The sequence below is a fragment of the Amphiura filiformis genome, chromosome 17, assembly GCF_039555335.1.
Source record: "Amphiura filiformis chromosome 17, Afil_fr2py, whole genome shotgun sequence".
In the NCBI taxonomy this organism is placed as follows: Eukaryota; Metazoa; Echinodermata; class Ophiuroidea; order Amphilepidida; family Amphiuridae; genus Amphiura; species Amphiura filiformis.
This window is the reverse complement of record NC_092644.1, coordinates 38,339,640-38,359,723: the sequence shown is the minus strand read 5'-3', so window position 1 is coordinate 38,359,723 and position 20,084 is coordinate 38,339,640. Positions and strand designations below refer to the sequence as shown.

Here is a 20,084-nt window from a genome sequence, read left to right as displayed (position 1 = left end):
TCTGCCCGGGGTGATTTTTTCACAATTTGGGGTTGATGCTAATTTGTGATGTTATTAATGTTAAAAACATCATCTGATAGTTTCAGACCGAAATATAACTGGCATCTTGTATTTTTTGAGACATTTTTCAAGGTAATTCCTACTCTCAACATTGTCAATAAAATTTTTAAAGGCCGATATCTCAATTTCCAATTTTATAATACCATAACTTACTAACTCAATATCTTCGCTTAGGAATGTCCGATTTCATTGGGGAAAATGGCGTTGTGGAGCAAAATATCTCTATTTTCTTTTCTCAAAATTGATAACCTACACAAAAGTGCCTCATTTTGACATGACACATAATAGTCTGTGTACCTTCCACAAGTCAGTAAAGTAAAATCTCTGTCGTTATAACATTCTCGGTTGATACTGAGAAAATTAAGTGCGAAAAAAAGTGTTTGACTTTCCAGGAGGAGGGGGGGTACTCAAGTTTTGTTTGGGTAGGGGTTTGATGCTGATAATTTGAAAGGGGACCCATCAATATACTAATTTTTCAAGAAATTGGACGCAACAATAAACCGAAATTCAAAGTTTTAGGCCAAATTCAATATAAATTGTCTTAATTGTTAACAAATTTTCCTCCAAAATTTGGGGAAATTTCAAAAGTGTTGGCTACAGTGAAGCAAAATTGGGTATTTTCCAAAAAGAATTTGAAAAAAGGACCCATCCATATACCAAAATTGGCCTAGGGGTCATTGATATACCATAAGGCTTGCGCTCCCGTGATGCGGCGCAAGTGTTACGCGCTCCAATGCGCTCGCGATAGTTGGCGTCTTGAATCGCAATCCAAACAAACTAAGCTAGTTTGGCGCGGATGGCCCCCAGCTATGGCCAACTTCATCCTGACCATCACTTGGCCCGTCGGATTCGTCTATAAGAACTGCTGTGTTAAGCAGTGAAATGGAAAAATAAAATTATTTCAGGACAAAGTACTGTGAACATATGTGATTCGATCAAGCAAAATGAGTTTGATGTCGATCAAAATCAAAATACAGTTTTCAATCTCATTATATGAGCTATTCTGAGAGCCTTACTTCGTTGAAAACCCCATCTTAATTAGACCTACGGTTCTAGATATGTGGCCATTTAGTGTTGCTCAGAACAATAAACTACAAAGGAAGTTGAATACTATTATTGGTTATATCTCAAAATCAATATTCCCGACATCCGACTCATTTTGCTTGATCGCATCACATATGTATTCAATTTAGATGAATAATGAAACCAATTTATTACATGCTAAATGTGTTGTCCACCTGAGAGCTTTAGAGCCATAATGTATGATCTCATGAAATTGGTTGATTTTTTGGCATATTTGTTATGTTTACACATGTCCCAACTTAAGGGGTGGGGTATGAACGTTTGGACAGTATTTATTGTGGGACATTAGAGCACATCAGACATATCGAATTGCATTCTGAATATGAAGAATGTCCTTCTAATATCAAATAATTTTGTGTTTTTGAAATTCGCAATGTAATACACATTTTATGGCAAATTATTAAAAATTGATATTTTTGATATTTAACAGTACTCGAAGTAAACTTTATAAATCTGATGATTTATTCTTAAAGTGTATGTAGGTGGGATGAAAAGCCGATGATCAATTGAAAATTTTGACCTTTCGTATTGAAGATATGGATTTTTTTCCCAAAACAGCAAACAAAAAAAATAGGTCTTTTTGGGAAAAAAATCCATATCTTCAATATGAAAGGTCAAAATTTTCAATTGATCGTCGGCTTTTCCTCCCAGCTACATGCACTTTAAGAATATATATCATTAGATTTATAAAATTTACTTCAAGGACTGTTTATATCAAAAATGTGAAAAATATCAAATTTTAATAATTTGTCATAAAATTTGTATTATTTCGTGAATTTAAAAAAATGAAAATTATTTGATATCAGAAAGACATTCTTTGTATTCAGAATGCAATTCGATATGTCTGATGTGCTCTCATGTCCCACACAAAATACTGTCGAAATGCTCAAAACGCTCATTCCAGATCCCTTAAATGTTAAACAGCCAAAATAACCAGCCGGATGTGTGGACTTGCTGGACTTAATGTTACGTAAAACAAGCTTTGCGGACTAATTGTTTGTTTGGATGTATATAATGCAACACAACCAGTATAGGGTTTCTTTCACTTTACCTTGTTACTTCAGCTCAAAATGGACAGAAACCCTTCCCAATAATTATTACTAGTATTATTTCAGCATTTTGAATTTGAAAGAAAGTACATTAAGGCTTTAATTAATAATTATAGTCTTCTTGTTTTCTGTTGCCATTCAAGTTGTTTTTGACATCGGACACATTTTTGGCTTCAGATACAACAAAATAAAATGTGAGCAATGTGTTATCAGTCTTCTTGGATTCTGTTGCCATTCAATTGCATGTTTATAAACGTGCTAACCTCAAAAACAAGTTATTTTTGACATCAATTCACAAGCAAAATGTTTTGTTCACCTGAGAGTTTTAATCAGTCTTCTTGTTTCCTCTTGCTATAAATCAAGAGCGTGTTTAGAAACGTGCATAATTCAAAAAACAAGTTGTTTTTAACATCTGACTCATTTTTGGCTTCAGATACAACAAAATTAAATGTGAGCAATGTGTGTAATTTATTATTGTAGGCGGTCAAAATTAAAATGCTGTTGATGTCTAATCATGGAGCTATATGTGTCCAATTCAAAATGGTGTTGATGTCCAATTCAATTGCAATCAAATTTGATTAATAGCTGGGATGTGAACCTTCAATCAATTTCATTTATCTAAAGCCATGATTTCTCCGTGATACGGAAAAACGGTGTGCTCACGGAAATTTGAAAATGCCACAAAATAGTGAAAAACTGTTTAAAATGTCTAACTTTTGTGTTGATTTGCAAAAGAAAACAAAGAAAGTGATAATTTAGCAGTAATCAACCATTAAACAATCCATTCTAGCATTAATTCTAGGCCTTATGATGCAACTCGGGAGACTATGGTATTAAACGGTACATATAATTATATGAGACAAATTTCACTTTTAAAACATGCTTGTATTCACTTTTCAGTGCTTTTTAAATGTAACACGGAAAATCACGGAATCGTTCAATTTGTAACACGAAATTTAAATTTTGTAACATGGAAAAAGCATGGCTTTACATTTATCCACATGGTGTTTTATTTCACAGTTAGCGCAGCATAAAGTTGAAGCAAGTTTGTCCGAGATGCTTGAGAGTAAAAACAGACTGGCCTATGAAAAGGGTAATCTGCAGAGTCAAGTCAGCGAGCTCCAACTGCACCTGACTACACTAGCGACTACGCAAGCAGAATTAAAACAACTTAAGAATACCCATGCAACACTACAGATGAAATATAACAAGGTATATATTATAAGGATACATTACAAAACAACAGTTTGATGTCACAACTTTGATTATGATTTTAAATTAAAAGCCATAAAATGTATATGTGACAGCTATAGGAACTGGTCCATAAATGGAAGCATTTTTGAGTTGAGTTACAATAATTATTACCTTATACAAACATTAGGTTATTATATTACTAAAAACATCAAGGTCTGTATGCACGAAAGATTTAGACTGGGTCTAAAGTTAGACCTGGTCTATAAGTGGAATTTAGTCCCAGGAGAAAGGACATTTTCCTTTAGGGAATAAACCAAAAGATCGATGACGTCCTATAAACAAAACTAGTTTTGTTTAAGGAGGAGGGTGTAAAAATACTCGATTACGTTTATACAAAAACATTGTTCTGAAGAATGTGTCATTATTATTATTATGTCAAAATTTTCAACATTTCATTATTACGTTTCTGGCAGGGAGGAGGGGGTCGGCTGAGAAAAGAAACTAGTTACGTTTATAGGACGTCATCGATCTTTTGGTTTGTTCCCTTACATTTGCTACTCTAGGATTAGGAAGTAAATAAGAATAAAGGACCATTTCTGATGGAACTAAATTTCAGTTAGACCAGGTTTAACTTTAGACCTGGTCTAACTCTTTTAGGCATACAGACCCAAAGGTCTAGTATATTTGGTTCTAAAGTTATGAAATTTTGTTATGTCTATATGCTTATGTATTTTATTGTTTGTTTTTTCTTTACTCCATATTTTTGCCTTTATCTCAATGTAAAATTTACCGCCTTTGGCCTCCATGGACTTATGAACATTTGTAGAATTTTGTTGGTTGCAGTATGATACCACACTTAACTATAATACCTCTACGTAGCAGTCAAGTTAGCTCTATCTTTAAGGCATTCGACTATGGTGCGAGAGGTTATGGTTCAAACTGGCGGTGCCTAGTACGCCTCATGAAAAAAAAATTGAGTTAGCTTGAAATTCCCTGGACAAGGAAATTACTGCTAATTTGTCTCGTTGTAACCGGTACGAAACTCAGGGAGCTGATCCTGGTGCAAAGTCTCTGAATTGTTGGTTAATGGTTTTGGAATTATGTAAGGCCGTAGTGGTCAGCGACAATCTGTAAAGTGTGCTGAGGCTTGTGGATCAACGTCTAGGCAAATGGGCTTTTCGATTTAAAATCCACACTACCCCTCTGGAAGATTTTGGAAATATCTTCCACAGGAGTATGAATTTCAAGTGGAATGAACACATTAGGCAGCTCCATTAGAATTTCATACAACTGAGAAAAATTCAATTTGAATCTTCCACAGAGGGAGGGTGAGTTTCAAATGGAGCTGCCTAATGTGTTCATTCCATATGAAATTCATACTCCCCTTGTGAAAGATATTTCCAAAATCTTCCACAGGGGTAGTGTGGATTTAATAGCCCAGTTTAGTGCAATTTGAAAAGCATCATTCACTGTATGTGTAAAAGGATTTGTATGAATGGGTGTCAAACATGCATAATGCTCTCCAGATTGAAAATTAACTATAACAAATTAGTGCTACATACCAAAAGCTCTCAGGTGAGCTACTGAGTAACAGGTTTATTACCCTAAGACCGAGAAACTGAAGAAGCACAAAGACGCAAAATTTGCAAATCTTGTTGGCAATCAAACAAGACATTAATTTATTGACTTTTGTTTTCAGACCAACACCAAGTCCCTATGATCTCAGCCGTAATAGCCATGTATATGAAGGACAGGAAAATTGAGATGTCAGTGACCAGCGACTGACTCCTGTTTATAGCAGTGGCCGCTACTGCAATAATTTTTTCCATAAAACCCCACATGATCACAATTGCGCGAGGGTGTGCCCCCACCCTGGCATAAATTCTGGGTGTTGGACCTAGAAAAAATCATGGCTAACAAACATGTGATCCACACTTGCCCTAGGGCGTGCCCCCACCCTAAGACTGAATTCCGAGTGTTTTGACCCTGAACCCTTGGATCCTTAAAGCAAAATATAATGGCTGGAATTTCAACAATCAATAGGGTACTGGTGTATACAAGTCAAATGCTCCCGGGCTTGTGTCCCAAGACTCAACAGGTGGTCACCTGAAGTTACAAAGGATAAAATATAAATGTTATTACACGACATGTGTATTATTATAATTCAAGAAAAGAGAATTCAAATCCCATTCTTTTTTGCTTGTGCGACTTCTTGCCTTTTCTAAAAGAAAACCTGCACAATACGTTGGTGTTAAACGACACCTGTACAAGCTCCGATGATGATGAACAACTGCAATTAATAGATACATAATTTAAATATGCCGAATATATTTGCTGACATGTGATCTTGCTTTTCCCATGCTATACAAGAAAGGGAACAATTGTAGTATCAATCTACTAATTGGAACAAAAGCTTAATCAAACAATATTTGCATCTTTGACGATGTAGGCACTCTCACATACTCTTCAGAAAGGAAGTTTTCAAATAAATAATTATGATGATCAACAAAAGCTCTCCGTTTCCTACATTAGAGTCACGTGGTAGCCGTGACCAGCAAGTTTAAAAAAAAAAAAAAGACTGATAAAGAAGACTAATAACAGATGCTCCCGCGAGACTATATTTACAGCTAACATTAAAACACTTGACTTCTATTGTTCGATGTTATTTTCCGCTGGGTACAAAATGTATCTAAAACCATGCTAAATGTTATTTACAGTCCCAGATGTAATATCTTGACAACTCATTAATTCAAAAGGGCCACCAATCCTACAGTCAATCATTGTTCGTAATAAACAAATATTTTTGCTTCCATTTCACGCGGTATTTCATAGCGAAAATTAGTGGCAAATCATACTGATCCAGAATTTTTAGACACTGCTACAGGTCTACCTGGTTATCACCTTCACACTACTTTTTCAGATTCACTTCCAATTATACCCTAGCAATTTCTGAAATACCGTACATACAAATTCCGAACCCCATTCGCCACAAAATCAAGTTTTTCACAATTCTTTTGTACTTTTCGGACAACACATCAATTCATATAATAAATATTGTACATCGACACGCTATTTCACAGCCGAGGCCCGTGGTGTAATGGTTAAGGCATTGAACTCCTAATCCGGGGACTTGAGTTCGAAATCCGATGACCAACTTATTTTTTCAATATTTTATTAAACAATAATTTGATTGTCATTAATCAAGGGTAACACAATTTTAATCATCCAGTGCTATTATGATATTATTTTTTTATCAAAGCAAGATGTTGATTCTCAGGGATATTATTTATTGCATTAAGGGCCTATTTAAAAACAACCTATGTATAGTGCAGCCACTAGCTGAACAAATAATAAAAGAAATCTTTTTATTAATTTCTTTATTTATATAATTCTGAATAACAGGCGATTTTTTTTAGGCGATTCGCATGATAATAGGACAATAAAACATGTGATATGTATGATGGTTGTTAAATCGTTCTAGAGACCTGTCCCTTTGTCATCTTCAGCTATCGTAGAACTGTATTCCAACATGACTGTCATTTCAATTGTTATACCGTTCCGGTTTGTTTATTGCATACACTCTATAGGTGTGAAAAATTATTGTTCCACTTGTATGGAAGGCCAGCAGGGACAAAAACGTATCCAAAAAGATACAACCAAATATGGAAGGCCATTAAAGTCATAGTTACGTCATCGAGCTACTAATGGAAGGAGATTCCACAGAAAAATCCTAATCCACTCAATAGGGTTAAGCCGATTACGCTATTCAACGCGAGTCATCACTTGAATGGATTTAATCAGTACAGTCCTCAAACACGGCCTTTGATGTTTATGATCGTTATGCGACAATATCGATCATCTATTTTAAAATGTAATTTAAACCGACCCCTAGGTGACCCGCATCGAAATGGATGGTATTAGTGCCCTTTGCATCGGTCACATGATCTTCGATTGCGTCATTGTGTTTCCGAGTTCAAGTTGATTTATTAGCGAAAACCTGATCGAATTCCCTCTTTTCCTTCCAAAGTTACGGTGAATTTATGTATTTTTAATGATCGTGATTAGTAATACTGGCGGGTGTCTGCGGGACTTTTAAACCAGTGGAAATGATTTGGAAAGGTTTTCCAAGACTGGCAATGTTGTTTCTACGATCCGCCAAGCTTGGCCATAAGAAATATTGGCGTTATAAAATTACCGGAAGTAAATTGTTTTCCTTTGTTTATGGTCACGGCCACATGCTTTGTGGGTAAAAATGACGTCATTCTGCTTAGAAGTCGCGATAACGGTGGTTCATAACCGGCCAAGCTCAATAGATAAGAAGCTTAGCAAATCGATAGTGTGCCATTCATACCTGATTGCTCAGTATCGACTCATAACCATCATAGTACAAAGGGAACTGGGTTCATGGATTCTCCTTCTATGATATCTCGATGGTTACATAAAGACAAATTAGCAAAGCGGCAAAAATACCCAAATGCCTATTAAAAGGAGGGACTGTCCCCACCACAGACACACGGAACCCCCGATAGAGAGCAGGGCTTGAAGAATGAGGGAAATTAAAACCACAAACCGTGAAAGACCGCCAACAACCGCCGCTTAATATGGATGTAAAACTAGATTGCTCTACATGGTTACAAAGAACCACAAACCACGAATTTTGGATATCCACCTAAATTGCCCCGCGGGGCTACAAAGAAGTATGGTTATCCAACAAGCTTAAGCTATAAATTACCCACTCCCCTAGAGATCAGGGCTTGAAGAATGAGGGAAATTAAAAACCACAAATCCTGAAAGACCGCCAACAACCGCCGCTCAATAGGCATGTCAAACTAGATTGCCCCGCAGGGTACAAAGAACCACAAACCGCAAAATATGGATATCCAACCAGTTTAAAAGTCAAATTAGCCACCGATAGAAAAATTAGAGAAATTAAAACCACAAACCGCGAAAGAACGCCAAAAACCGCCGCTCACTAGGGATATCCAACTAGATTGGCCCGCAGGGCTACAAAGTACCACAAACCGCGAAATTTGGATATCCAACAAATTAAAACCATAAACTGCGAAAGATCACCAACAACCGCCGCTCAATAGAGACATCCAGCTAGATTACCCCGTAGGGCTTCAAAAACCACACACCGTGAAGTATAGTTATCCAACAATCTTAAACTATAAACTAACCCCTGATAGAGGGTAGGGCATGAAGAATGAGGGAAATCAAAACCACAAACCACGAAAGACCGACAACAACTGCCGCTTAATAGGGAAATTCAACTCGCTCTATAAATCTAAATATATCAACCGCGAAATTTGGATATCCAACTAGATTGCCCCGCAGGGCTACAAAGAACCACACACCGCCAAGTATAGTTATCCAACAAGCTTAAACTATATGAGGGAAATTAAAACTACAAACCGCGAAAGACCGCCAACAACCGCCGCTAATAGTGAAATCTAACTAGATTGCCCATGGGCTACAAAGAACTATCAACCGCGAAATGTGGATATCCAACTAGATTGCTCCGCAAGGCTACCAGAACCACAATCTTGGTTGGCATGAAGAATGAGGGAAATTAAAACTACAAACCGTGAAAGACCGCCAACAACCGCCGCTTAATAGGGAAATCCAACTAGATTGCCCCGCAGGGCTACAAAGAACTTCTCAACCGCGAAATTTGGATATCCAACTAGAAAATCTAAGGAAACAAATGTGACTTTAGAACCATTTTGAAAATACCCACTGATTGTGATTGCCTGATACCAATTGCCAGTCTATTCCAGGTGCGAAGCGCAACATAGGAGAAGGTTCTGTGTTCAGCTGACATGAGGGTTTTGAATGTATTGTGCTCAGTCAGGAAGGTGGTAACAGTCACAGTGGCAGAACGCAGGCCAGCATATTCCAATATATTTTAAAATAATACAATTTTTCTATATTTATTCTCAGTTTTCGTTTTGTATTCAACATTATTTGATCAATTCTTTTTATTTCCTGAATAAATAACATCAATTTATAGGTATAGTTTTTCTAATATCATTGTATATTATTCTAAATTTGTAAATAGCAAAACATGCCAAAGCAATTAAAATGAAAAGATGTTTTTCCTTACTTTCAATATCCCACCCACATAAAATGTTTCTCAGGTTTATTTTAAACTAGTTCCAATTTTTTATTTGAGGACTTCATGTGCAAGAGAACCATGTTTCAGGAAGCCAGCAATTTAAATAGTTAAATAACAACTAAATCATGATTAAAACAATTAAAATTACAAGATGTTTGTCATTACATTCCATATCCCACCCACATAAAATGTTTCTCAGGTTTATTTTAAACAATTTTCCATTTGAGGACTACATGTGCAAGAAGAACCATGTGTCAGGAAGCCAGCAATTTAAATAGTTAAAAAGTAATTAAATCATGATTAAAACAATTAAAATTAAAAGATATTTTTCATTACTTTCAATATCCCACCCACATAAAATGCTTCTCAGGTTTATTTTAAACAAGTTGCAATTTTCCATTTGAGGACTTCATGTGCAAGAAGAATCATGTGTCAGGAAGCCAGCAATTTAAATAGTTAAATAGCAATTTTAATTAAAAATTAAATTAATTTTAATTAAATCATGATTACCACAGCAGTGGACATTTTGATTGTATACACATTTAATTATGATAGACATCAATTATCTTTCCTTTCACTTTTTTTACAAATAATATTATTATTAGAGATTTAATCCACATAGTCAATTACTTTATTTAAAGGGAACAGAACAAAAGATCATTAACAATGTGAACTAGTTAGTAATATACATGTACTCTCATTTTCATTTAATGTATCAGTAAATAGCCAGGTTTTTTATAAACCCTGGCAGGGTATAGAAAATGGCAGGAATGTGGGAATTGCAGAAAAAAATATGTTCCATGAACCAAACTCAAATCAAACTTAACTTTGAGAATTTTTCCCCAAAATGGTTGAAAAATGATAAATTTTGCTCAGAAATCATAAAAAGGAAGCCTGATTTAAATTTAAAGTTCCTATCAGACTGTAACTCGGAGAAAATAATCCAGGCACTTGGGGAGTATGAAACCACAAAGGTTATCCAAGGTCCAAAGGTCAGGTTAAATTTAAAGTTGTTTTGATCAAGCTGTAACTTGTGGAAAATGATCCCTGACATTTGGGGAATATGAAAGCGTAAAGATCATCCAAGGTCAAAGGTCAGGACAAATTCAAAGTTGCTCTGACCGGTCTGTAACTTGTAAATGCTGTAACATGTCAATGCCTTATTTTGTCTTAAATACATGTCTTTCAGCTGATCCAATAGCAGATGACAAAGGTACCAAAATCTGAATTTTGCTCATTCTTACGATCGTGCGGAGAGCAAATCACTGAATGGACCTTTACAGCATTTTGGATTTAATAACATTTTTGGCCAATAGCACAGCAATCAGCAATTGGTTGTGCATATCTGTGGCTTGGTATTTGGAGTGGGTCTTGGAACCCATATGAATTTTGTATTCAAGTATTCAGAAAGTGGGTAAATTGCTCATGATTTATAGCTAAATGGTTCCAAAAAAGTAAGTCCCCCCCCAAGACATTTTAGTATAATCCAAAAATGGCTTGATCAATTCTCTTGTTTTAAAGTTTGGAACATAGACTGATTAGTTATGCATCAAGTGAGCGGGTTTTTGTTGCTACTTTTGATCATCTTCATTGCAAAATGCAGCCATTTATGAAATTTTCGGCCAAAAAAAAGTTGCATTTTTCTACATAGGGTTTTTATGCTTTAATTTGTGTTTGACAATTAATGAGTAATTTAATCAAAAAGAAGCATAATTTGATTTAATTAAATTTAAGCTTTTCCTGATTTAGGTGTCGCACATTATAAAAAACAGTTTTTATGGTTCAGTGAATAAATCAAAATCAATGCTGCAGCTTATTAATGTCTTTCAATAATGAATAGGCCTTCCTTCATGTGAGATGGCTTCCAAGCATAGTTCTTCTCTGCTGTTGGTCAAGCTGGTTCCCGTATGCTGCAGGATTTGCTACCAAGTCCTCTAAAGTGGTGTTGCCCCTCACTTGTCCGCTTGTAACAAGTCAAGTCTTGATAACGGCCACCCATATAAATGTTTTTTGAACCATTCAAAGAATGACTGTGAAAAAAGTGTATAGGATCCAGCATAAACGATCTAATCAGGAATCTGTTGGTCCATTGGTTAAATTAATCAATGAACACAAAATTCATCATTAAATTTACAGTTGTTCCTTCCTAATAAATTTAATTAGAATGAAAAACTTGTTAAATTTGCGCATTTTAATGCATACAAAAAGCCAGTTTAGAAAAGTGCAACTTTTGTTGACGAATAAAACTTCATAAATGGCTATATGATTATTATTATTATTATTATTATTACAAGGATTTATTGAGCGCATTTCCACAATGTCCAATGCGCTTTACATAATAAAAATACATACAAAGTACAACTACAAGCTACAAAAATACATATCAAAAGCCTTATATAAAAATGGCAATATTACCAACTTCAACAACAAAAATATACATAAACATATCTGCATGGAAATTCCAAAGAATAAATTATTATAATATTAAAACCATTGTATTTATATGAAACATCATTAAAAACCAACGTACATAAAAGTAGCCAAAATTAAAACACTACGGCTTAAACCTTTGGGAAAAGAAACGTTTTTAAAAACTTTTTAAAACATTGCACATTCTGAGCGGCGCGTCGTGCACAGGCAAGTTGTTCCATAGTCTGGGCCCTAAAACGGAAAATGACTTGTCCCCAAAGGAACGTTTAGTACGGGGTATGGCAAGACGAGTTTGATCTTGGTTAGATCTGAGCCCTTGACGGCCTGAGTTGTATTTAGTTAAGACATCTTGTAAATAAGTAGGTGCAGAACCATAAACACAATTGTACACATGCACTAAGATCTTGAATTCAATTCTCTGCTGGACTGGCAACCAATGCAACTCACGAATGAGTGGGGTCGCGCTGGTGCGTTTGCTGACCTGATAAATAAGACGTGCCGCACAATTTTGCAGCTTTTGCAGATGCTGAACATCAGAAACGGACAAACCCCCAAGCAAAGAGTTGCTATAGTCCAGCCGAGAAAGAATCAAAGATCTCACTGCATGTGCACAAGTAGAACGATCAATATAACGATTTAATCCTATTTAAATTTCTCAAATGAAAGTTTACACTTCTACACAAAGAGCTAACATGATTTTTCATTGCAAGGCTATTATCAAAAACAATGCCAAGATTTTTAATGGAAGCAGATGGGGCAATCACAGATCCACCGATTTTCAAATCAAGGTGAGATACAGCATTTGCATGCCTAGCAGATGCAATCAAGAAAAGCTCTGTCTTCGAAACGTTTAACTTAAGCTTGTTTGCAAGCATCCACGATCGTATTTCTGCAATGCAATTGGTAAGCCTACAACGTGCAGCAGCTGTATCTTCCTCAGATTTAGGATTGAAACTAATGTAGAGCTGAGCTGCGTATCATCAGCATAAATGTGATAAGCCACCTGAAAACGCCTGATAATATTAGCGACCGGTTGCGCATACGCTGTGAAAATCGGTGGACCTGCGACTGACCCTTGTGGAACACCATACTTTAACGGATGATTTTCAGAATAGTCTCCAAGAACACAAACCCTGTTACTACGATCCCTAAGGTAACTATTAAACCAATTCTTGGCAGAGATTACTCACTGAATCACAAAACATGTTTGAAAAAGTTATTTTAATAAAATACAAAACAAAATATAGAAACATTCCTTTTTGATTAATTTTCTTCAAGTGAAAGAGGTCTGAAACCAAACGTCATGCATAAAAAGCCTGTGTAGAAAAGTGCAACTTTTTTTTTGGCTGAAAATTTTATAAATGGCTGTATTTCTCAGTGAAGATGATAAAAGATAACAACAAAACCCCATTCACTTGATGCATAACTAATCGGCCTATGTTCCAAACTTTAAAACAAGAGAATTGATCAAGCCGTTTTTGGATTATACCAAAAATTCTTAGGGGGGGGGGACTTATTTGTTTGGAACTGTTTAGTTGGTGAATGCAGATGTCATGAGCTGTTGAGTAAACATTAGATTTGTATTGGTGAGCATAGTTGGTTTTATACCTTTTCTGAGCTAAAAAGCGTGTAGTAACAATTAGTTTTATCTGCCCAAATAACCGCACAATAAGTAAAGTTAAATCAAATTCTGGATGTATATGTGTGTGAAATATTTGATTTTTTTTTAATTGTGCAGACTAACAATGATTTGAGTCAAATCAAGATGGATGCTCAAAGATTAGAAAGACAACTAAAACAGGTAAATATGAAGATAAGAGCTTAAGGGGTGGGGTATGAACGTTTGGACAGTATTTATTGTGGGACATTAGAGCATATCAGACATATCGAATTGCATTCTGAATACGAAGAATGTCCTGATGATATCAAATAATTTTGATTTTTTGAAATTAGCAATGTAATACACATTTTATGGCAAATCATTAAAAATTGATATTATTGATATTTTTGATATTTAACAGTACTTGAAGTAAACTTTATAAATCTGATGATTTATACTTATGTATGTATGTAGGTGGGATGAAAAGCCGACGATCAATTGAAAATTTTGACCTTTCGTATTGAAGATATGGAGTTTTTTCCCAAAACACCAAAAAAATAGGTCTTTTGGGGAAAAAATCCATATCTTCAATATAAAAGGTCAAAATTTTCAATTGATTGTCGGCTTTTCCTCCCAGCTACATACACTTTAAGAATATATCATTAGATTTATAAAATTTATTTCGAGGACTGTTATATATCAAAAATTTGAAAAATATCAAATTTTAATAATTTGTCATAAAATTTGTATTATATCGTGAATTTCAAAAATGAAAATTATTTGATATCAGAAAGATATGCTTCAGTATTCAGAATGCAATTCGACACGCCTGAGGTGCTCTCATGTCCCACAAAAAATACTGTCGAACGCCTATAAACGCTCATTCTAGATCCCTTAAAAGTTACCTTTTCAAAAGTCTGAATAGAGCAGCGACATAGCTTGTGACACCATCATGGCATCTTCATTCAGCGTAGTGATTACTCTCCTCTGGTCACCTGACCACGGTCAAGTGACAACAGATCATCATAGATTCTTAGTCAGTGGGAGTGGTCTATTACGTAATCTGATTGGACAATCCCATGATTTTGGGTGTCGTCTATCAGGCGGTAGACAAGCCACGTCATCATGAGTGTTGATAACACGTAACACGCTCATAGAGGTGCGCGTATGTATCGTGTTGTATGCCTAGACGCAGTACGGAATACTCGCACGCGCTAACAGTACGTGCAACAAAAGATGAGAAGTTGTAAACAAGTTTCGTTCATTTTAGAAAAAGGGGTAACTTAAGTTTTGCTTTATATAGTTTACAGTTATCAAAATAATATTTACCTGACTAATATAAGAATGAGAATAAACGATAGGAATTTTTATTTTGACTATCCTCTACCTATGATAGACGACAGGCAGGTCCAATATTTTTATCATAGTGGATACTGGCTGCACCGGCATCCACTGCTCAAAATATTGGACATGCCTGTCGTCTATCATAGGTAGAGGATAGTAAAAATAAAAATTCCTATTGTTTATCATAGTGGATACTGGCTGCACCGGCATCCACTACTCAAAATATTGGACATGCCTGTCGTCTATCATAGGTAGAGGATAGTAAAAATAAAAATTCCTATCGTTTATTCTCTTAAGTAATAGGAGAGTAATCACTACGCTGAATGAAGATGCCATGATGGTGTCGCAAGCTACGTCGCTGCTCTATTCAGACTCTGAAAAAGTAACTTTTTAAGCTTATGTCAATATGACACGAGTCCAATATCAGTCTACATGTTGCTATATATATTAAGATAAGAGTTAAGATGCAAATGTGATATATACCGATTCATCAGGATCGTTCATAGTTCAATAAAGTAGAAAAGGTTCTTTTTTAGATCCAATTATGCTGGCGGTACTTACTCAGAAATATTTCAATTCCTATCAGGAATCTTGATCACTCTGTTGTGGTGTTTCTAGATGTTTGATGAACTGCCGAGGCAATTTATGAGATCCCGTGCCAAAACTGTCCCAAAACATACATTGGTGAAACAGGTCGCTTGTTCGGCACAAGACTTTCAGAACAAAAAGTTTTACCAGGGCTCGAAGATAAGTCGCAACATCACTGAGAAATCCATAAATCAGCAATAGCAGAACATGTAGCAGCAGAAAATCATGTAATTGGGTTGAAGAAGGCACAGATCATTGACCAAGAAGCAGACTAGCTATAGACCCGCTATAATCATTGTGATTACAAAGATATCTCATGACATATAAAACAAAGAAATTACTATAATTGTTTCTTTGTTTTTTTCTGTCCGGCGGAAGCAAATTTATTAATTCACTGTGCAGCTCCAACGCAATAACACAATAACTTCACACTTGGTATGTGGATTGGATATGGTGGTCTGATGGCTGTACAGTTTTTGTCATTTTATTTGCATATTTATGAATATTAATGAGCTGATTTGCATCTTTTGCCTACATATTCTTTAATCCACTCTACAGTTTAATTGTAAAGGCTGATCAACTTCAAACTTTGTATTTGGATATGGTGGTGCTATCTTTTAGAATACCCTACCATTTTTTACATTCACAGTGTATGTGTATGGGTCATTCATAAAAGACCCTCATTGAAAATCTACAGTGGTAGGGTATTCTAAAAGAAATCCATTATTTGTACAGGATGAGTCAAAAAAAGTGCAATAGAACCAAGTTGAACTTACCCATTATTGAAAGTTTCTATAAATGCCACACTCAATAGTCACCTTCTGTGAAAAAATAAAGTGACTCGCTTCAACCGTTTAATTTTTATGAGTCCTTTTGCTGCGATACCCAATTTCATTATTTGTCCACGAAGTACCATGTATTTTGAATGGGAGCATGCAAACAAACTTTCTAACATTACTTTAAGTCCTTCATACCTCACTCCAGTTTTTTTAATCCCAATATGTCCAACTTAATGGATATTTTGAAATTCACTCCACTTCAACTTGCGCGCATTTCTTTTCGACATTTAAAAAACCCGCCTACAAATTTATATGGTTTTGATAGAGAATAAACATCTTTAAAATAAAGGGAAAATGAAAATAACAACAAATAATGTTTCTTCTCCTTAAAAAAGACCAAGGGCAATAAAACTTTGGATGTTCCATTTTATTTCAATGCCAATGAGGTTAAGAAAATGGCAGTGGTTCCAATTATACCTTACACAGAGTGGGCTGACATTCAAATTTTAGATGTCTCTTGGACAAACATTAAAATTGGGTATCGCTATAAAATGTGTCATAAAAACAAAACGGTAAATGCTAATTCCTCAAACAAGATCACTAATGGATATGTTAAGTATAAAATGTTTTAAAACCTAAAAGGTTCAACTCGGTTCTTAAATTAAAGTGGATTCTTTTCTCTATTGCACTTTTTTTGACTCACCCTGTATTTCCAGACCTTTGCAATTTACACACCTTTGTGTGTGTGTGTGGGTGGGGGCAATACTTGTGTTATTATAAATGTTTTAAATTTTGTGTGTTATCTTTAAAGGAGGATTTCGTGATCCTAGCATCCTCTTTTTATGACATTTTTCAGTACATATCCACGAAAAAAGCCTATTTCCAAAATTTCAGTTGATTCCGATTTTGCGTTTGCGAGTTATGCATGATTATGTGTATTACACTGCTCCATAGACAATGCGTTGTAATTTCGTTCTGGTGCACCAGAACGAAATTCAAATTTCACGATATCTTTGCAAAACGAATTAATCTGCAAGAAATATTTTGTACACAAACATTATGTAGCCAGAGGTTTCCAGTGATATAAAAATCTCAACTTTTTTTGAGAAAAGTGGGGGATGAGGCTGTGGATCACGAAATGCCCCTTTAATTATAATTATTTGTAATATTTCTCTGTAATTTGGCCCTTGGCCACGAATGTGAAATACATATATATGAAATGAAATGAACCTTAATTACGAACCGCATAATTCTAACTTTGAATCGGTGTGGACATTTTGGACCATTGGAATAATTTTGCCTTTCTGGAAACTAATGAGCCAATTTAAGCTAATATTAAACACTTGCTGTGAGTTGAAGCTTTTCTGGCTACACAAATAGCATTTGGATGAACTACTTTAATCTGTACAAAAGGGATCTGGAATGAGCATTTTGAGCGTTTCGACAGTATTTTTGTGTGGGACATGAGAGCACATCAGACATCGAATTGCATTCTGAATACAAAGAATGTCATATCAAATAATTTTCATTTTTTTAATTCACGATACAAATTTTATGACAAATTATCAAAATTTGATATTTTTCACATTTTTGATATATAACAGTCCTCGAAGTAAATTTTATAAATCTAATGATATATTCTTAAAGTGTATGTAGCTGGGAGGAAAAGCTGGGAGGAAAAGCCGACGATCAATTGAAAATTTTGACTTTTCATATTGAAGATATGGATTTTTTTTCCCAAAAGACCTAATTTTTTTTGGGTGTTTTGGGGAAAAAATCCATATCTTCAATACGAAAGGTCAAAAATTTCAATTGATCGTCGGTTTTTCATCCCACCTACATACACTTTAAGTACATATTATCAGATTTATAAAGTTTACTTCGAGTACTGTTAAATATCAAAAATATCAATTTTAATAATTTGCCATAAAATGTGTATTACATTGCGAATTTCAAAAAATTAAAATTATTTGGTATCAGAAGGACAGTCTTCGTATTCAGAATGCAATTCGATATGTCTGATGTGCTCTAATGTCCCACATTAAATACTGTCCAAAGGTTCATACCCCACCCCTAATTAAACAAAAGCAAAATGCCAAATGTTATTATGTAGCAATTGAGGTGACAATTTATTTCATTTACAAGTCATTCGATTTTTGGTTTTTTTGCCACTTCCAAGATTTTCTGCAGTTCCCATGTCCTTTTCTATATACCCTGCCAAGGTTTTTTAACAAACCTGGCTACGTCATTGATACAAATAATAGGAAAACCTCAATATAGCTAGCTATTAACTGTGTATGTGGTCAAAACCGTTCTCCCTGGAAACAAAAGCATGTGACTGCTATTTTTATCTGTTAATTGAGGAAGTGAGCTAATTACTACCAATAACCTCAATTTTCTGGCTATTATCTGTGCATTATCTTCAAAATTATGCTCCTTGAAAACAAACAAACAAACAAACAATGCAGCACTATTATGATAAGTTAGATTTAAAATTTAATTATTCACAAAGCAAAATTATTAATCACCTGAGAGCTGTCACTATTGTTACAGGTAGGAGATGACCAAGGCCAAAATCACCTCTTCAAAGTTCATATAATGATATCCATCCAGCAGGGGAGGGCAAATTAAAAATTTAATGCAACGAAGTTTGTCCAATTTAACAGAGATAGATTATCCTATCATTATGAGGATCCCCACGTAAGAAAAGTATGATTTGTACTGAATTCCAATAACCCACCCCAATATTTTGATAGGGGGATGGTCCATACAATCATACCCCAATGTTGATGCCTGTTTGGGGGGTTTCTGACCAAATTAACCTTGTATTTGGCCATTTTAGTCTAACAAGTGCCAATTTTCACACTAATTTATTCTACTTTTGCACCATATTTCACCAGGTTAGCTTCAATATTTCAAAAATAATTTGTGCGCTTTGCGCGCATTTATACATGTACCATAAGTTTATTCTGTCGCCAAAAGGTGCTGTTACTGTTATGCAGTGTGCAAAAATAATACAACATTTGGCAATATGGCCTGCACAGTATTTGTTTTTAAAGCTTATTCAATTCAATTCATTTATTCACACATGATTTCACATTTATGATAAGGCCAAATAAAAAAGGTTTGTCTCAAAGCTTATGCTGCTTTGTAAAATCGCATTTTGACAAAAAAGAAATGCGAATTTTTTTATTTCAAATTTTTTTTTTTTTTTTTTTAGTTTTTTCCAGAAAAAATCGGCAAAAATCAGACTTTTTTCTCAAAATACCATGAAAAAAAGTCGGAATAAAAAACAAAAAAAAAAAAAACGCATTTCACATTTGTTTTTAAATTTCTCGTGAGCTTTGAGACAAACCTTTTTTTTTTGGCCTAATATTATTATAGGAACAGTCTAATTGCCAGATGAAGGAGCATGATTTTAGGTTAGCTATTCAAGCAAGAGACGAGGCACTGAAAGAAACACAGGTCTTACGAAATCAAATGACCAGAGCAGAGGAAAGGGAAAAACAACAAGTAAGTGATAAACAGGGGTCGCATTCTTGCGTGTCCTGGGACCCCTTACCTTTTGGTTTAGGACAGTTTGGAAAAGTTGAAATTGACCAATGGGTCCAATCAAAAGTGCATGGACCCCTTAAATTTGACGATGCACGGAAGCTTAAATCCTTGCTGAGTTGCTTTTGCTCATAATAAAATTTTGTCACTGTTGATACAAAGAAGTAACCAATTATGACACAGAAAATTTCCTAATAGAGCGAAAACCATTGATAATATGATAAGGAAGTTTTTAACCGACATATTGTGTAGGCTCTAAATCAGCATTTGACCATTTTCAGAGCTTT

General features: G+C 35.0%; 1 protein-coding gene across 1 annotated transcript in view; it reads left to right on the top strand.

Moving 5' to 3' along the window:
• Positions 1 to 20,084, top strand: part of LOC140137200 (coiled-coil domain-containing protein 150-like) — a 116,010-nt gene that overhangs the window by 27,845 nt on the left and 68,081 nt on the right. The window contains 3 exon segments of the mRNA XM_072158852.1: positions 3,213 to 3,404; positions 13,673 to 13,735; positions 19,630 to 19,758. Of these exon segments, the coding sequence (XP_072014953.1) occupies positions 3,213 to 3,404; positions 13,673 to 13,735; positions 19,630 to 19,758 (384 nt within the window).